The sequence below is a fragment of the Xiphophorus couchianus genome, chromosome 6 (genome assembly GCF_001444195.1).
Source record: "Xiphophorus couchianus chromosome 6, X_couchianus-1.0, whole genome shotgun sequence".
Classification (NCBI taxonomy): domain Eukaryota; kingdom Metazoa; phylum Chordata; class Actinopteri; order Cyprinodontiformes; family Poeciliidae; genus Xiphophorus; species Xiphophorus couchianus.
In genome coordinates, this window is record NC_040233.1 from 4,710,094 (window position 1) to 4,729,571 (window position 19,478).

Consider the following 19,478-nt stretch of genomic DNA (forward strand, 5'->3'; position numbering starts at 1 on the left):
GGTGATAAGACTGTAATTGCAGAAAGATGCTTTTGATTATATAAAGCAGAGGGTTTGACGCTGCGGTACAAACGAGTGATTGGGTCCAATAATGAGCAACTGCTCAGAAATTGTTTCGTTATCAGTAAAACAGCAGACTTCCCTGCTTATCAAAGGAAATACATACATAAAATTAGCTAAATTGCATCTGTAGAAGTTATTACCTGTAATATTAAAAACTCAAATATGAATTTTATTTGTCCCATCATAAACACTTGTTACTGGGGTGTTTTCACTTGATTGCCCAGTAGACTGTTTGATTGCAAGACTGAAACATTTGTTACATTTTCAACAAATGTTGAAACCACACCAGTTAAAAACTGGTGTGGTTTTGTCTTTGGCAAAAGAACATGAGCCATTTCTCCAAGTAGCAATAGACGCTTGTTTGTTTTGGTTGTATTTACCCAGAATGCCCTGCACTACAGTTTGCTTCCTGCTTTTGGAGCAGGAAGCAAACTGCTCCAAAAGCAGTTTGCTTGGAGCCCTTGTATCTGCATTTGTATCTGCATTTGTATCTGCATTTGCATTCAAACCACACCAGAGTTCACTTCACCAAACAGAGGCCAAGGTTTTTAGGTGGACCAGAGTTTGTTTTTTTGGGTTCACAATCTCCCGAAACGAACCATAGGTTGTGTGACAAGACAAACAAACACTATTTGGATTGAAGCAGACTAGACTGGGCTGGTGTGTACGCACCCTAAATTATTTTTTTTAAACTTTCATTTCTGTAAATTATTGTGACTCACCTTCAGCCTTGCAAGTCTTAGTGACCAGGTCCATCTCATATCCTTCATAGCACTCGCACTTAAAATCTCCCTTGTAGTTGATGCATATCTGGCTGCAAGCGTCAGGGTTCTCACACTCATTGATGTCTGTGAAGAAGGCAAGAAACAGATGTTATCAGTGGCATAGCTGAACAGAAAATGACAACCATTCTTGTCGTATGATAATTGTTAAGAACTGATGCTTGCACAGATCACATGAGGAAAGAAAGAACGACATGTCTGACCTTTCTTTTTAAACACCTTTTTTTGGGGGTTGCGCTGGGTTTGACGGGTTGGGAAAGGGTGGGAAAATGTGTTATGTGTGTGTGAACGTGTGAGAGCATAGAAAGTTCATCTGGTTCCTTTTGGGAATGAAGAGCAGTCCGGCTAGAAAAGCAGCAAACATTTAAACGGGCTTTGTCAGCTGCCAGTCGGCTGCTCTCATGATGCCTTTTGAAAAGTAGTCGCACCTCTGAAAACTTTCTCACCTCTTCCCACGCTAAATCTGTAAACTTCACTGTTGCTTGTTGGGATTTTATGTTATAAACCAGGAGTGTACAGTTATTTTCTTCTTTCCCCAGTGCCACGACGGCAACTATGACTGTTCCGAGGAGCCACACCATTGGCCGAACACAATTTGTTCAATTCAGTATGAAACAATACATTTTAAATAGTATTTTATCTTCTCAGTAACAGCAGACATTGCAAATGAACAACGAGGCAAATAGCTGAAACTTCACATATTATTTTACTGTATTTAAAAATGGTTTTCATAAATGTACAACCCTCTTATTTTACATTCATGTACTTTTACAATTATATACATTTTGTTTCCAATTCTGGAGAACCAGTCTGGGTTTTCCACAAACTGAGGACATCCCTGGTTTTGCGTATTTTAAGCAAAAAAAAAAAAAAAGGTCCTTGTGTTGATAGAAAAAAGAAATCTGCATTCCTGCATCCAGTTTTTCTTCTTAGAATCAATTGCAATCTTTATTGGTGGCGAGCCTTCTTACAATGCTGCAATGATGGAGGGCTCTAGAAGGATGCTTTACATATAACATTAAACAAAAGCTACCCTCAAAATAAAAGCTGATTTTTCAAAGTAAAGACATAATATTCTACTTTGTGTGCAGAATTAACAATGACTGCCATTTTTTAAGTGGGCTACTCAAGGACGTCTACGCCCTGTGAAGTGCCCAACAGAATATAAATCATGAATGCAAAGTTGAAGGCAAAAATAATCAACGTCTGGCTGCATATTTAGTGTTGTTTTCCAGATTTTTGTTGTCTTCCAGGGTACGCCTGCATTTATCATCATCCATCTTCCTATCAACTCTGAGCAGTTTCTCTGGTCCTGCTGAAGAAAACCTTCCCCACTGCACGCCGCTGCCACCACCACCTTTCACCACGGTGTCGATGTTTTTGGGGAGAAGTTAACGATTAAATTCTTTTGAAATTTGTGTAAAGGTGAAAAAAAAGGTCTATATTTTTTTTACTTCATTTTGTTTTTAACATTTGCCTAATTGTTCCCACTTTTCTATAATTTTTACACTCTTTCTGTTAATTTAAAACAGAAGAATCAAATATACTTTACTGATCTCCAAGGGGAAATTGATTATTTGTTGACCACCTACTCCACCCAAAGTGTTAAATATTAGAAAATTCAAATATAAACATAAGCAATCAAAAATGTATATACCAGCATATACATAAATGTGATATTGCAATTCATACACGATCTAAATACAAAATAAAGAAATAAAATAACAAGCTATCACAATAATCCATAAAAATATGATAAAGTTTAGGTGTTTTGTTTTTTTTAATGGACGCACAAAATTAGATTTTTTGTCGATATCCAATATGCCAATATACTAAAACTCATTTGGTCGATAATCAATACCGATATCTTTTTTCTATACCTATGTACTTACTGAAACTAGGTGGCTTTCTCTAATCTGGAATTAAAATACTGCATTATCTTTGACAATTTAGACTGCTACCAAATGCAAAGCGAAGAAGGAGGCCGGAAATGATGCAACACTAAACTTGCATTATGTTAAATGTCAAATTTATTCATGGCACTCAAACAGTGCAAATGTGATGTTGTGCTGCAGTCGTATAAAAGCAGCACCTTTTATATTGGTGAATTATTTTGATGGAATGGGCGATATTAATTTTTACAGCTACTAACAGCTGATACCAATACCATGCCGATAATATCGTGCATCCCTTTTTTTATGGTTTTTTTGCCAGGCTCTGTTGATATCAAGGTGTTTAACATCCTTCCAGTTTTACCTCCACAGGTCTTCTTGTCCAGCAGCTGGTAGCCGGTGGGACACTGGCACTCAAAGCCGATTGGTCTGTCCATGCAGACGTGGGAACAGCCGCCGTTATTGATCATACACTCGTTCAACCCTGTGAGGCAAAACAAGGAGAAGACAGCGTTCTGATGCAAAGAGTTACAGGAGAGGCAGGCACGATGTAATCAACTTGCAGGTCGACTTTTTGAAAAATAACTCCAACCCGTTTATATGAGAAAAAAAAAAAGTCTTTCATCTTGACTTTTGTACCGTCTTGTCCTTTTGTAATGCTTATCAGACGCTCTCCAAAGTAGCTGGGACTGGTTAATTGAAAACCAGTCCCATCTGTTAGGATATGAAATGTGTGTGTGTGTGTGGAGGGGCTTTAATGCTGCGAACTGAGAATCAAACAAGCCCCAAGAGGATCTGTCACAGAAGTAAAGGGGGGCAGCTAAATTAAACAGGTACTCCGTTTGATTTGTGACACAGTAATCCTAAAAATTACAAAAGATGAAATATGGGATACATCACCAATGACCCGCTTTATTTTTAAGGTAGAACACTTGACCCCATTGTTCTGTTTCTCCCCTAGACAAAGAAATTAGTTGAGTTTTGCTGAACAAAGTGTTTCCTTCTACAGAGTGTAAAGGGGCAGTGTTATGTATGTTATAGGCACATACATGTATGTTGATATTTTGTAGCATAATCAAGTAACTATGTTACCTTCAGTTGTTCTAAAAATGCTATTTATATCAAATATGAGTTAAAAGAAATTTCCCTCAGTAATTTAATGCCTTGAAATTGGGTCTCTGTCTCTTTAAGAAAGTCCTGCTCTTACTGAAACTCAGCCTTCAGGAAGTCATCACAACATGGCTCCCCTATTAACCCTTTAACAACATTTTTACCAGCGTCATTCTGAGAAGTAGCTCCTATAATGAGCTCAGCAGATGTCCCGCCAGGTGTTTGCTAATTGGTGCTGGCTAGTCTGAAGGAGCTGAAAGATGGAGGAAAGCTGCTCTGTGAGGCGGAAGCTTGGAAACTGCATCTCAGAGGCAGAGCTAGGTTTCTTCCAATTAAATGGTAGTCTTTCCTCTCCACCATCGACACATGCTCATCCAGGAATGAATACTACAAGTTACCAACTTGATGCACTCCGGATGGAAACAATTTAGCCAATTTGGAAAATAAACTGAGCTTGATTTGTCTTATTTAGGACCAAAGCATATCATTAGCTACATTTCCCTTTACTAAAATTATGAACATTTGATAAAACTATTTGCTGAATGGAAACACACAATTAAGGCTATCGCTAGTGGGTTTATCCCTCGCGCGCAGCACTGAAAAAAAGCTTAGTCCACGCCCACCTACTGGGTAGCCCCTCCCTGGTCTGTATGAATAACAGTCAGACCGGACAAACGGCTCCCTCTTTTTCTTCAGTGTAAGATAGCACTGTCTTAAGAGCGAAGACGTTTTATAGCGGTACCGTCTGTTTGTGCCCGTCTTGTCAGACGGGGTACATCGTGTCCTTTGACAGGCACCGGATCTGCGAGGGATGCCTGAGCCCCCAGCATGCCGACCTCGCCCTGACGCCTCAGCCCTCTTGCTGCTCCTGTGCTCTGAAGGAGAGGAGGCAGAGGCTAGCCTTTTTCAAGGATGGCCCTTGGCGGGGCGAAGGGCCCACCGAGTCCGGTCACTGCTCATGGGGAGATGCTAGCTACGCTGAGCGGGAATCGGATGATTCCGCCAGCAGAGAGGACGACAGCAAGAGGAGCAACGGTTCAGATGTTGCTTCCCAGCTGGGAAGCACCACGGTGGAAGAGAGGCGGCTGAGCGGATGCTCAGTCAACCCCCCTCCCAGCTGTGGGCTCGCTCCTCCTCGAGCTACCTAGCTTGATTGAGGAGGCGGCTAGTGCTAAGGGGCTTACCCTAACCCTCCCCTGCCACATTTGAATGAACTGGCGGGACGGTTTGGCTTCTCCCCGAGTCGCCATCTGGACCCCATCAGGCCTCAGTTTTCCGCCGTAATGGCTTACATAACTGAGGCCACGGCTGAGCCCATGAAGCTGAGGGCACCAGTCTCCACTTATGCGCCTATCACCGGGGTGGAGGGGTTCACGGAGCGGAGCTTTCCCTCTGTTCCCCCACTGGATCCGGGCCTCGCTGACGTGTTTGGGGCCAGGACGTCAGGATTAGTCCAGCGGCCTGTGCCCCCTTCTAAGCACAATCAGCTGATTACCAGGTTCTCTGACCGGGCCCACCAGTGTGCCTATCAGATTACGGATTAGGGGCTCGTCTCTGTGCCTATACTCGTAGAATCTGGGGTTACAATACGTAACCAACGTTGTTTTGACTGTGTCAAAATTTGTGTATTTAACAAAAATGCAATGGAAACACTTTATTCACATCACCGTGATGACAAAAAACTAATGTTAGTACTGGTGGAACAACGGGAAGTGGTAGGAAGTTCATGGCGCAGCATGTTTTTTTAATGATTTATCGTGTGAACAAACTTATTTACATGTGATTTTAATTGTGTTTCATATTTAATGGAAACACAGCAATTGCAAAATTGTGGTGTTTTTTTAACATTAGTGGAATATCGACAAGGTTTTGCACATGTTTGTAATGGCTTTGAGTCTACATGATTGAATTGAATTTAGTTTTTTTCTGTAAAGTGCTTTCAGACAATATTTGTTGCAGCTATTGACAAAAACGCAACTGAATTCAGCAAAGCAGTTGATGGAACAAAAACTGCTCATGAGGAAAATGCTAAATGAAAATGCGAGTGAAGCATTACGTTGCTTCACATCATCTTGAATTTATAAAATATTCTTGCATGCACGTGATTTATCCACGTCTTCAACACACTTGTGATGGCTTTTTTTAATCCTTAAATGAGTGACCCTAACAAAGTGAAAAACGTTGACGCACTGGATTGTTTTTCACAGAGCAAAAGCGCAACTGCACAACGAACAGCTGGAGAGGGTTGATAAAAGAAAAGTGGGCTAAGCAGCAAGAGAAGCTGCCTCCTCAGTCATAGAGTATTTAACTCCATCAGAAGTGTGACCACCTAATCTACAGTTACACATTTGTCAATAACTAGTGAGCTTCTTATCGGCTCTTGAAAGCTAAACTTTAGTGAGTGTGTGTGCGTGTGTGGGCGTGTGTTTCTGAGTTAGCCGACGACTTAGCCAAACCGAAACTCAGCATCAGCTTACTCCCCAGAATAATAGTAAATGGTGTCAGTATGAAGCTGCATTAGAGAAAAGAATTACACAGTAAACAGAATAAACACTCTTGAAATATATCCAGTAAATTGGTTATCTACAATTCACATTCGTAAGGTTTACAGAAAAAAACACTAGAACCATGTCATTTATTTATTTTTCCTTAACGTCCCAATTGTTCTGTGTTCCTACTATATTTTTATATTTATTGAGATGTACTTATGTATTATTCATTTATTATTATTTGACTTCTCTTCGAGAGTTGCTATTTTTAAAATGTCGTGCTTTCTTCATGCACAATAAAATAAATTCTAATTCTGATTCATTTGCAAGACGACTTCACACACACTGTAACTACTATTTTCTAAAAATACATTTAGTTTTTCACAGCTTCACATATATCATGAGACTGTGGTAACATGCTTATTTAAGGGTGCAAAACTTTTCTCAGAAATTCTATGAAGATTTTCCAGATAATATTTGATGTTCATCAACACAGGAAAAGTTGGAATTCAAGTCTGTGCTGTTAATATCTTCATGCAGGTAAATTAATTTGATGGTTACCAAGATACTTTGCTCTGTGCTTATTAAATGAAAAGGTCTTTGATTAAAATTTTGGGTTTGCATGCCTTTCTGTGGTATGTTTCCACATTCTCACTAATTTATTTGATAGAAACCTACATGGTCATTTAAATCATGATTCTAATTTGATAACTCAGGTCTCCAAACACAGAGAAGCAGCATTCAGCTTCTATGCACCACAAATCTGGAACAAACGTCCAGAAAACTGCCAACTTATTTGATATGCATCAATGATTTTGATGATGTCACTGGGCGAACTGTATTGTGTCTGTAACTGGTTTCTCAATTTGTGACTGTATTGTGTTTTTAAGACTTTTTATTTTTGTGTTTTTATGATGTAAAGCACTTTGAACTTATTTGTTGCTGAAATGTGCCATTAGATAAACTTGATTGGTTGATTGGTTATTCAGACGACTGCTTATGTTTCCCGGATCATACTTTAGAGACCCTGTTTTTATTTTCCATTTATGAAAACACAATACCAGCCACACTGGTATTGCATTTTAGCAATAGCACCAACTAAAAAAGTAGACGTGCCATTGTGGGAAACATAGATGGTCTCAGGTCAGATAGGAACTAAAACACATAGAATGAGTGTTGAGACGAGACAGATTAGTGGATTTCTGCCATGGCCGCGCCTGCAACTTTTAGATGCATCTTTACTTCAACACACTTGAGTGAAATAATGAGGTTATTAGCAGGACTCTGGAGAACTTGACTGCACTTAGAAGGTGATTCAGCTATTTGATTCAAGTGTGTTGGATCAGGGAGACATCCAAGAGATGCGGGACACCGGCCCTCGAGGACCAGGATTGCCCACCTCGGCCTTAAAGCCTCAGCCACCATCCAGACACCGTGGATTATTTTAAAGGAAGTAAAGAGGGAATATTTCTGGAGTGTCATTTGCCACCCTGGCTTATTTTTCGACTTTCTCTCTTTGATGATCCTGAGAGACCGACCTCTCCTGGGTCTACCCTCTCCTCTCTCACATGATAACACCTAGGACAGGCACCAACCTTGCTGTTACCCCGAACAGGACAAAGAGAGTAGAAAATTAAAGGAAGACATTTTTTCCACGCTAGAGTTATTTTTTATGCCCCTGGGAAACAGCAGAAAATAAGGAATAATGCCCTGATTTCCTATTGTCACAGGAGTTAATGAGGTACACCAGGAATTTACGAGATGTGGATTTTCTGATAATTATGCAGTCAGTGTTGGCTTTTCTTGGGGTCCTTAGTCTCCATTCTCTATAACCAGTTAAGAGTCACATCGCCTCCTGAGCTATGAGGGCTACCATGTAATTGCAGACTCTGGTTCTGAACAGACAGCGAGTGGGGGACTATTGATCTTTTTGAGATTGGTTTAGAGCGAGGCAAAACAGAGAAGCTGCAGGGCGGAAAAATCAAAACAACGTGCTGAAAGTGGGTGAGATGCTTTGCAGATTTGATGTGGAGCCAGCGGACCTGCTGAATTTGCTAAAAGCCACACTGAGAGACAACCAGGAACCACAGGTAACACCTCAATAATGCAGATCGGGGAGAACGAGCTTCAGGTTGATCCGATTGCAAGTTGAACTTTTCTATCAATTGAAAGTAAAAGATTTGGTTGTGTAATCTTCGTCGTTCGCTTTGTGCCGCCGCCAACAGACCGACCAGCTGTTAAATTCTCTTCTGTAAATCGACTGAATGAGTGGCGGCAACACAATCTATCCTCCTACTGTCAGCTGAAAATGGACCCAACATAAAAGAAAAAAAGAGCAAGACGTAGCTGCCTGTGAGCTCTCACTCAATCCTGTGAGTTCAGGAGGGGCATGAAGCCCCCCTGAACTGACGCCTGAGAGAATCCATGTGTGAAAACAGAAACTGCTCTTTCCACAAACAAGATTTACAGGCCAGATCCCTTTTTCCCCCCATCACTGAGAAAACATCACATCTCTTTTTTGCCCCCTTCTGCCTGAGTCTCTCCTGCACAGTGAATCTGTTAACATGAATTCCTCCAAAGTGAAGGAAATTAATAGTGTTAAATAATGAGCAACATAACAGTGGCGATATGTCATTATTTTTGGTGAGATGGTAAAAAATTTGCCTGAGCACTTTAGGAAATGCATTATTTTCAGCATCTGAAAAGAAGAGGGTTGCGTCACAGTTCGAATCAAAAGTGTCTTGTTTTCCGCGTGTGATTTAGATGTGGAACGTCTCGGACGCAAATGGCTGAGCGAGCGAAGAGATGAGCAAGGTGTGTGTGTCTGCGCATGTGTGGACGTGCTTTTAATGAGCTGAGAATGTGAGGGGACGGAGGGAGAGGAGATGGAGAGGGTGAAGGGAATTACGCTCTGCAGCGCCGGTCTCGGTTCTATAATTTCATTTCCTGGCAGAGGTCAGTCTGCTCTGGTACCTGTCACTTTTCCCCACATAGATTTTTAGATTCCTCAGAGGAAATGTCCTCGCAAGAAGCTGAAGGTCTGCTTCTTGCTTTCTTACATTGGAAATGAAATCACGGATATCCAAAATCCAACATGTTTTATTTAATGAATATCACTTTGACCAAATTGAGCATGTCTGTTTTAGCATTTTTGATTATTTTTAGACAAATTTCTCAAATGAATCATATTGTATTGGTCACTGTATGATGAGAACTTTGCCTTCTCAACTGCTTTAATTCACCTTGGTATAGATTCAACCAGGTCTCTAAAATTAATGCTCATATATTTTAGTCCATATTGAAGCCATATTATCAAGCAGGTGCAGCAGAGAGGGAAATCTCTTTTTCCATCCATTTTTCCATCTGTTGAATTGAAATCCAGTGACTGTGGAGTACAATAAACTCACTGTATGCTCAAAAAAACAAATTCAGACCCAAGAAGCATTTGAGCTTCGTGATGGTAGTAATGTGGTCAAAAATGGCTGGAAATGAGCAGCAGCGTACTTAGGTAGACTGAAGTGTTTCAAGTTTGCTTAATTGGTAAAAAGAACACCAACACCAGACTGAAGCACTGATATAAAGTAGGATGAATCAATTTTTCCATCTATTTATATTTCGTTCTGATCCCAGACGAGCTCCCACATTTTCCACATCTCTTACATTCTAATCTTGGTGGCCTTGTGTGAAGCGTAAACTCAGTTTCCAGTCATCATATGACTAGCATGGCTCTCAGTGTGGTGTTCTGCTGCTGTAGCTCATCTCCTTCAAGGTTCAAGTCATAAGTGCAAAGAAGTGAATCACTAATCTGCATCTGCACTCTTCCTGAGCAAGAATGTGGCTGTCTGTAGGTGGTATTCTGCAAATGCTGGTTGTAATGAGTTGTCCTTTGAGATCATAGAAAGCCACCAACACTAAAAAGTCATTTTCCTAAGACTTCTGACATCAACAAGAAATCTGTGTTAACACCACTGCTCTCGTAGGATATCCTTCTCTCTTTCTCTCTGTAAACCCAAAAATGTTGAGCATAAAAAAAATCCCAGATCAGAAGTCTCTACAATACTGTAAAATACCATCAACCATGCCACATACAAAGACACTGAAATCCCTCTTTTTCCTTGTTGTGATCGCTGCTCTAAACTTCAAACCTTCTTTATCTTCTAGACCAAGGGTGGCCAATCCTGGTCCTCGAGGGCCGGTGTCCTACAACTCTTAGATGTCTCCCTGGTCCAACACACTTCCATCCAACAGCAGAATGACCTCCTAAGTGCAGTCGAGTTTTCCAGAGTCCTGCTAATGACCTGATTATTTGATTCAGGTGTGTGGAAGTAGAGCTACATCTAAAAGTTGCAGGAGACCGGCCCTCGAGGCCTGGAGCTGCCCACCCCTGATCTAGACACACACATTTAATGAGATGCTGCCATGATTCACTATTTGTGTAAGCAACTGAAAAGATAAAATAAATGAATAACGTGACTGGTTAGTGTGTTAACAGGAGCCCTTTAATAAGCACAATGTGGTTATTAAATTGGTGCAATGTGTGCAAATGAAATGTCTTGACTCCTTTGTATGAAGAAACACTCATTCTAGACCCAGTGGGTACTCTCTTGTGAATCAGTATCATTTGGAAGAAGCATTTTATTTTATTTTATTTGACCAAAGACAGAAATAATAACAGTTCACACAAGCAATCTTTAACATCAACAACATCTTACCACACTCTTTTTTAGGCTCATCCGAGCGGTCCTTGCAGTCCTTGACAGAGTCACACACCTTGGAGCTGTCGATACACTCTCCGTTCTTACACTGAAACTTCAGGGGCCCTTCGCATTTTGTGGCTGCAGCAAAAAAAAAAAAAAAAAAAGTAGAGAACAGCTTCTGTACATCACACATTTAAAATATTAATGTTTTGTTTGAGACAGTAAAAACAGGTCCATGTACTTGGAAAAAAAACATTAAATAAGTAAACATGAAAATTATTTTTCCAACTCAAGTTTGCGTGCAAATACACAAAAAAGTTACAATATTAAAAATGTAAGGTTATTTTTTTATCGTTCTCACCTCCTCTTGTGAATTTCACTTTCCCTGCCCTCTTAGTTTGCAGGAAGCTGATAAATTATCCATAAGAAGATGAACTTAGGAGACTGGTTTACACTACGTCCATATAAAACCACACAACCTACTATCATTATTACAACGTCTTTAACAGCTTCTTCATCTTGGTTTGTAGTCTTCACACTTTCGTCACCTCTCTGCGTAGCTGGCGTTACGACATAGCTTTAAATGGTCTGTTAAACTGCACCCAAGGTAATTCTGTCTTGTTTTATCCAACTGATGTCAGCCTCACAGATTCATAATAAATCATTTGTTCCCGCATTTAATAGAACCTGCTGGGATGAATTTAAACCAAACAACGGATGTTTTCTGCATTTGTGGAGAACTGCGTTTATTTTAGATAATGGAACAAAAGGCTGCTGCACTGAGCGTTTAATTAGAGAGCTGAAAGCAACAGATTGAATGTATCCACCTACTCAACAAGATGGCACCTCACTGTAAACAATCTCATGGACCCGGCAGCACAGCTGTGCTTTCTGGAGCAGCTCTGCTGTGCTGCGAATCAATAAGGTTTGCCTGATGCTCTTTTAAGTTTCCGGTGAGATTTGGCAGCATTTGTCCAAGTAGTACGATAATGTGTACCATCAGCAGCAGCTCTGTTTGTTTGTATCTACAGGAACCCTTTGTGGTATGTGATGGTAGGATATATTTACGCCTGTGATAATAAATTTCCTCTGATTCAGACAGTACAGAGGAACCTTGGGGCTGATATACTCAATCTTGTTCCATTTCCAGCAGGTAGAAATTGCAACTAATTGTGACATTGTCACTTTGATCAGTACTGTACTCATTATTTTTAATCACCAGTTTATTGGCAATAAGGTCACGTACTGATGAGATTTTTATGCCCATTTTTACAGCAATAATCTTGGCACATTTTAAGATGCTGAACTCTTCAGCGAGGTAGGAAAAAAACTCCTTCCTTGCTATGAATGAATGTTCAATTACTATAAGTTAACTCACAAATACTATCTGAACTATTTTTGCTTTGTGACAGCATGCTTACACTCCTGATCAAAATTTTAAGACCAGTTGAAAAATCCCAAGACATTTTCTGTTGTTTACATTTTGCATTTTTGGGGTGATTAAAAAAGCTACATTGCAAAAAAAACAATATCTTACAAAGTTTTTTGGACATGTTTCTAGTGCAAATATCTTAGTACACTCGAAATAAGACAAAACTAACTTACAAGTATAGTTTTCGCTAGATATAGCAGCTTGTTTTAAGTCAATAACTTCTTAATATTGATGAAAAAGTATTTATTCCACTGGTAGAGTATTTCACTTATAACAAAACATTTTTCCCATGTTACTTGTAAAATAATCTGCCAGTGAAACCAGTACCTGTGGTGCTAAAGCTATATCTATTAAAATGATTCACATATTTATATCAATGTTATTATATTCACAAGCCTGATTTTCTTTTTCACAGCTCAGCTAGCTGGGAGCTACCTTAGTTGTCCCAAGCTGAACATTGTCTGCCAACTTTCCTTTCTTATGTAGCGCTTCCTGGTGCTGTGTGTTTCCCAGGTAACCGTGATGTAACCATCCACTTGGTGTAAATGAAGCAGTGATATTTCCAGCCTCAGACCCACCGTTGACGCAGCCGGACTCGTCGCTGTGGTCAGGACAGTCGTGGACCTTGTTGCACTGTTTGGTACCGTGGATACAGGAACCATCACCACACTGAAACTCATCAGGTCGACATGTCAGCAGAGCTGTTAGAGAAGGAGAGAGAGAAAACAATATATACATATATAAAAACAAAATGGGATTCATGTTCTGACATTAATGGATCAAATCCTTTTTCGTACATTTTACCCATTACTAGTTTGTCGTTTCTCTTTGCTTCTGAGACTGTGTCAATAAGCTAATTTGAAAAGATAATCGCCAGAAAGCATGTATAAAAATCAGCAGAATTGAGTAATTACATACTTCAGCTATGCTAATTTCATTCAGAGTTTGATGCAGCCCAGAAAATGTCAACCCAAGGTCGTGTGATGAATGAATTTTAATGTAGAAGACCAAAAGAGGGAGGCAGGATGAGGCCAAACCAAAATTCATTATTATCCCAAGACCAGAGCAGTTTCTTATCAACAGCAGAACTCCCCTCTGAACCCCATTAAAAAGCAATATATATGACTCTTGGGATGTGCTTTAGTGTTATCATGAGATAAGCTAAGACCAGGACAGAAGAAATATCTATGGTGACTCCTCAACTTAGACGTACACAGCAGATCTTCTTCTGTGTTGTGCTCTGGTGACACATCAATATCAGAGTGGAGATCTGTAAATAAATGATGTTTCATACAGATCCATGACATAAAAAAAAGTAATAAACAGGGGAAACATATTGATCAGTGTCTCTAATCTGAAACATTTCAGATTAGAGACACTGATCTCTAATCAGTGTCTCTGATTAGAGATTCAGTGACACTGATCAGAGAGAAAAGTGAGGGCTTAGAAAATACAATTTTTCTGACAAATAATTCCTTAAGTAGATCCTGAAAGTGAGTGAGTGTACCAGAAACGTGTTCCTAATTTGAACCTGAGCACCTCCGTCTCTTGCAAACGCTGCTAAAACGACACCACACACCATGACGGTTTGTCAGACATGCTCGCCGCACATCTCCGTAACGAGCGGAAGGACATATCCGAGTTTCACACTTTGGCTTGGTGAGAGCTTTGGGTGCTGGGATTCCTGCTTCAAAAAAACTACTTCATCACTTCATTCACTCACTGTTATTTAGCAGAAGAAGACATTTAAAGGGACAGGATTATGTGTTTTCCAGGCACATAGTGTCATTTTATAGCACAACCAAGTAACTATGTTAACTTGAGTTGTTATAAAAGTGCCAATACATCAAATATGAAATTTCATATCCTGATTTAACAACTTGAAATTGGGCCTATATCTTTTTAAAATCTCCTGCTCTTTCTGAAATACTACCTTCAGGAAGTCATCACATTACTTCTCCTTAATAATTTAACAACGTTTCTAACCAGCGTTGCACTGAGAAATAGCTGCTATTACAAGCTAAGCGGTTAAACCAGGTGTTTGCTAATTACTGCTGACTAGTCTGGAGGAGCTGCTCTGTGAGGTGGAATTTGGGAAGCTTGAAAGCTGTAGCTCAGAGGAGGAGCTTCATCTTTGAAGGCGGGGCTAGGTCCACCCAGGCGTTTTCTACAGCTGAATGGTTACCGCAAGAGATTAAAGGATTTCTCAAACATGCGTGAAATAATCAAATCAGCACTCCAGGTCTATTTTTGATGAAGGAGTAACATTATAGTATTATAGCTCAAAAAAGTTGATTTAACATAATACTGCCCCTTTAAAAGTTAAGCTTCAGTTTCACAGGAGCTCATCCATTTCCACAGGGCTTATTACGCTGTAAAAACTTATTTTTTTTCATAAAGAGAGTAGCAGTTAGGACTTAGCTCTGGTCGCACATTAACCTAAAGCAGAATGTGAGCAATAAAATGGTTTAAATATATATATTCAATAGCAAGCTATCATTCATGAATGAGCATGCTCAGCTGATAATGTCCTTGTTTTGGTGTGTGCTTGTGTACGCGACAGACACATGACATCACACTCTCCAGTTAATTGATCTGCTGCTAATCAAATCCTTCTTTGTGTGAAACTGCTTCAAATGTAGATATATCTCGCTGAGCAAAAGAGTTTTAGAGCAATGAGCTCTGGTGCTATCATCTGTACGGCAGTATCTCTCTCCTTCAGAAGCAGTGTGTATAAACCCTGTGTGTGTTAGGACTGCGGCTACAAAAAAACTTTGAGATAAGAGGGTTCTGCTCTGTCAAGTTTCTGTCCTGCAGTTTAGAAAAAGCTGCTGCAGAGTTGGACAGTTGTAGTTGTGGAAGTGGACTCTAATGCTCACACTGTTTCACGCTACAGGAGCTGTTTGTGCACAGACACACTGTGGAAACTCATTCTGTCTAAGAAACTCAAATGGTAATGTGCTAAGATAAACAAAAGAAATTCTAACCAAAGCAAGACGTTTAAAAGAGGCTCTAAATATTACTAAACTTGGAAAAAAATCACATGTGCAGGCTCTTAAAGGTGTGCACACCTTCTTTCAAAACCCCTAATAAATGTCTATATTATAGTATATGTTGTTCTCAGGACAGTTTTCATTAATATTACGAGTGGGCAATATTGACTTACAATCTTATTGCAATATTTTGTGGTACTATTGTGATAACTGTAAAGATTATGATAAAACAGCTGCTATTGTGGAATACTGTATGCACTCTTAGCACCACAAACAATTATTGTTTTTGAAAAATATTCCCACTCTAAATAGACTTTAGACGCCACTTTAAACAGTGGGAATTATATCACGAATCTGCACACTATAACTGCATTTAATCATATTTTAAAATACATTGATAGTTTTTAATGATCTGGAAACGGAGAAAATAAAAAAAACGTTTGAAATCATACAGTGTTTCTTTCTATTACAATAATTCAAAATTCTTACTGAGGTATATTTTCCATTACAAATGGTAATTGATGCAGTTAATGCCCACCCCTAATTAATGCCATATAAAAACTTTAGACTGGCCTTCTGAGTTTATTATAAAGTGTTAAAATATATTTTCATGCCAACAGAGAGATCCATCACTATGTATTAGGTGGCTTTAGAGTCTGAGGACAACCTTGAATTGGAGGGGGAAAAAATTGTTTACAAGTTGACATAATGTAAAACTGGAAACCGCTCAGGATTAGTGAAGCCAGGGACACTCACGGCAGTCTGACTCGTCGGACTTGTCCTTGCAATCTGGATCTCCGTCGCACTTCCACGTCAGGCGAATACACTCCCCGTTAGCGCAGCGGAACTCGTCGGCGGTGCAGTTGGCTCTGCGGTTGGGCAGGTAGGGGGCACCGTCGCCGCAACGTTCCGGGCTTTCGTCGGATCCGTCCGAGCAGTCGGGGTCTCCGTCGCAGCTCCACATCAGCGGCACGCACTCTGACGTGTTGCAGCGGAAGTGGTTGGGCCCGCAGGTCTGCGCCGCCGCACACTTGAGCTCGTCGCTGCCGTCTCCGCAGTCGTCGTCGCCGTCACACACGTAGACGGCGGCGAGGCATTTACGGTTGGCACACATGAACTCTGCGCTGGGACACGCTTTGGCGTCTACAGGCAGGAGTAACAAATATGAGTAAATTGCTCTTCAACAATTAAGCAAATTTTTTGAAAATGGTTCTTTTGTTGAATATTCACTACCCAATCGATGAATACATAATCACAATGCAATACTGAAAAAAACTACACTGAACTAAAGCGTAGCTGCGTTTCCATTAACAATATAATTGTTCCTAATGGAAACACTAGTTTTAAAAGAAATGAAGGTTTTTTTATTTAAAAAAATGTTTCTGGGTTAGCATGACGTGTTTTTTTTTTCTTCAGCTGTACTGACATTGGTACATGTCGCAAAACTGCAATGGAAACACTTTTTTGGCATCACACTAGTCACATGGCAAACAACTGGAACTGACAGAAAAGACGAAGAAGATGACATGAAGTGGTAGGAGGAGGATGACGTGGGATAGGTTTTTTTTCAATGACTTCTCGTGTGAACAAACTTACTCGTGTGATTTTAATTGCGTTTTTGGAAACACAGCGACTGTAAAATTGTGTTTTTTAACATTAGCAGAATATTGACAAAGTTTTGCGCGCATTTGTAATGGAAATGCAGCTAATATTTAGCTAGCAAACCAGCAACTAGCTAGCAAACTATTGAACCCACTCCATTTTTTTCGCCTAACTAAAGTAGGCGGAAAAAAAGAAAATCACAACTAAATAAAATTAAACAATTATGAACAATCCTAACCCCTGACTTAAATAGAATTATTTTGTTTTGCTTTCATAAATACAGGTAGTGATAGTGCAAATTAGCTAATTTTGTTTCACGGAAGAGTGGCTAACTACTCAGGCTGTAAGGCTTTTATTGTGTGTCTGGTGGCTGGTTTTTGCAAATACCTCTCTGTAGCCCTGACCTGACGGTAAAAGTCAAAACAGTTTGTGTCCAGAATGTGCCCTTAAGTATGAGTAAGTATGCACTTGCATGGCGTCTAGGTGACTGACTTTCCATGTGTCCCACTAATTTTACACTTACAAAAAAATCTATATTTCTCCATTTCTTTTTCCTCTCGCTCTTGCTGCCTTTTCCAGTTTTGTTAGTCACGTTTTATCTTGCTAAAAAGCACTTGGGGTGGAAAGTAAGTTCTCCCACTGAGAGTCCACAAGCTGCACAGAGGTCAGCAGCAGGAAAAGGAATTTCATATTTACACAAACCACAGGGAGTTCAGGAGCTTCACTCCTCGATGCTTTAGTTGTTCCAGCTGGTTACAGGACAGGATTGGTGTTTTTACCTCATATTATCAGCTGTAATGCGGCGCTGTATTTACCGTAAGGCCAAACTGCAAATCCTACACATCATGTCTAACTAGAACAGATTGAGGAAGCAGCTACACCTCAAAATAAAACTGATCAGAGGCTGCAGAGTACATAATTGTGCTCCGGTTTCGTTATGATGTCCTTCAAAAGACTCAAATTGAGTTCATCCCTTAAAAAAAGAAAGAATCAAGCATCATGGTTACTCACTGTTATATCCATCAACTATTTAGTGTTAATAAATGCCCAGACTTAATTACCTGACTGGTACCATAATGGAGCCAAGACGGGTGGTTCATGAAAACATGTGTTGTGGTTTCAGCTCAGTAAAAGGGTGATTTTTCATTAATATTAATAAACAAGCCGCCGCAGCTGGTTCTGAAGTGGATTTCAAACTAGTGGCCCGGTTTCGCCTCAACACACTCTCTATCCTAATTTGGAGCTAAATAATTAAAGAGCTTCAATAAACATGTGCATTATTACACGAGGGGCGAGAGCATTAGCAGTGTGCGAGTGGCCGGGTTACACCAGAGAGGCACTCTGTTTTCCTCTGGGGCGATGAGTAAATGTACTTAAAGACTTCTGAGGAGGTTCGATCCCACAGACCATCTGCTGACGATGCCATACAAGTCAGCGAGTTTTAACTGACATGAATAAATCAAATCCAGGAAACAAGTTGGATGTGAAGTTGAGGATTTCATAATATTTACAGCACTTGAGAAAAGTATTCGCCTCTTGACAAGTTTCTACTAGGGACGCACCGATATGAAATTTGGGCCGATGTCAACATCTGATTCACCGTTACAAACAAAAAACTCTCTTCCCTTCTTTTTCCTGAAACACAAACGACAACCGGATGAAAATAGACATGGGTTGTTAACATTGGCCCACTTGTACTTATCGGACATATATGTCATATAATTGCTAACATCAGTGGATACCTACAGTATGTTGATAATAATATATTCTAGATCTGTAGTTCCTACCATTTGTTTTTTATTTTAATACTGTCACACTTAAATAACCCAATTAACCAGTAAAAGGGAGTATTGTATATTTTCCAAGCACCGTCAGTGGCATTATATAGCACAATCAAGTAATTAACTTCAGCTGTTGTGAAAAATATATAGCAAATGACTTTAAAGAAATTTGACTTTGTAATTTAATGCCTTGAAATTAAGCCTCTCTAAGTCTCTTTAAAAACTACTGCTCATTCTCTTTCTGCCTTCAGAAAGAGGAGGAGCTGTGCCTAGAAGGCGGAGCTAGGTCCACCCAGGCGTTTTGCACAGCTGAATGGTTGCCATGGGAGACACAAGGATTTCTCAAACATAGAACAAAGAATCAAGGGAAAACTCAAGGAATGTTATTGATGACGGAATAATATCATAACATGATATAGAGCTCCAAATATTTAATTTCACACAATAAAATTAAAAAGTGCAAAAAAAAACTGAAATACCTGCATCATTCAAACTTGGACTAGATTGTTATTCTCATTTTTGTTTTATCAGTCAAAAGTCGCCACTGGCATGAAACGGAAATAACTCAGGCAAGTTGGCTGATGTAATACCACCGTTTCGCATTAAAGACGTTTTTCTGCCAGTTACAATGCATTAC

The 19,478-nt window shown here is 39.9% G+C and overlaps 1 protein-coding gene and 1 long non-coding RNA gene across 4 annotated transcripts in view; one reads left to right on the top strand and one right to left on the bottom strand.

Moving 5' to 3' along the window:
* LOC114147047 (low-density lipoprotein receptor-related protein 8-like) overlaps positions 1-19,478 on the bottom strand; it is a 96,615-nt gene that overhangs the window by 24,484 nt on the left and 52,653 nt on the right. For all 3 annotated transcript variants that reach the window (XM_028021580.1, XM_028021581.1, XM_028021579.1), the window contains exons 5-9: positions 16,215-16,601; positions 13,044-13,166; positions 11,049-11,171; positions 3,102-3,221; positions 786-911 (exon numbers count right to left, since the gene is read on the bottom strand). In XM_028021580.1, the coding sequence (XP_027877381.1) occupies positions 786-911; positions 3,102-3,221; positions 11,049-11,171; positions 13,044-13,166; positions 16,215-16,601 (879 nt within the window). The remainder of the gene's footprint in view (positions 1-785; positions 912-3,101; positions 3,222-11,048; positions 11,172-13,043; positions 13,167-16,214; positions 16,602-19,478) is intronic.
* LOC114147048 (uncharacterized) lies at positions 14,656-19,264 on the top strand. The gene is made up of 2 exons (XR_003596013.1): positions 14,656-14,707; positions 19,220-19,264. It is a non-coding gene; the product is annotated as an uncharacterized LOC114147048 (long non-coding RNA).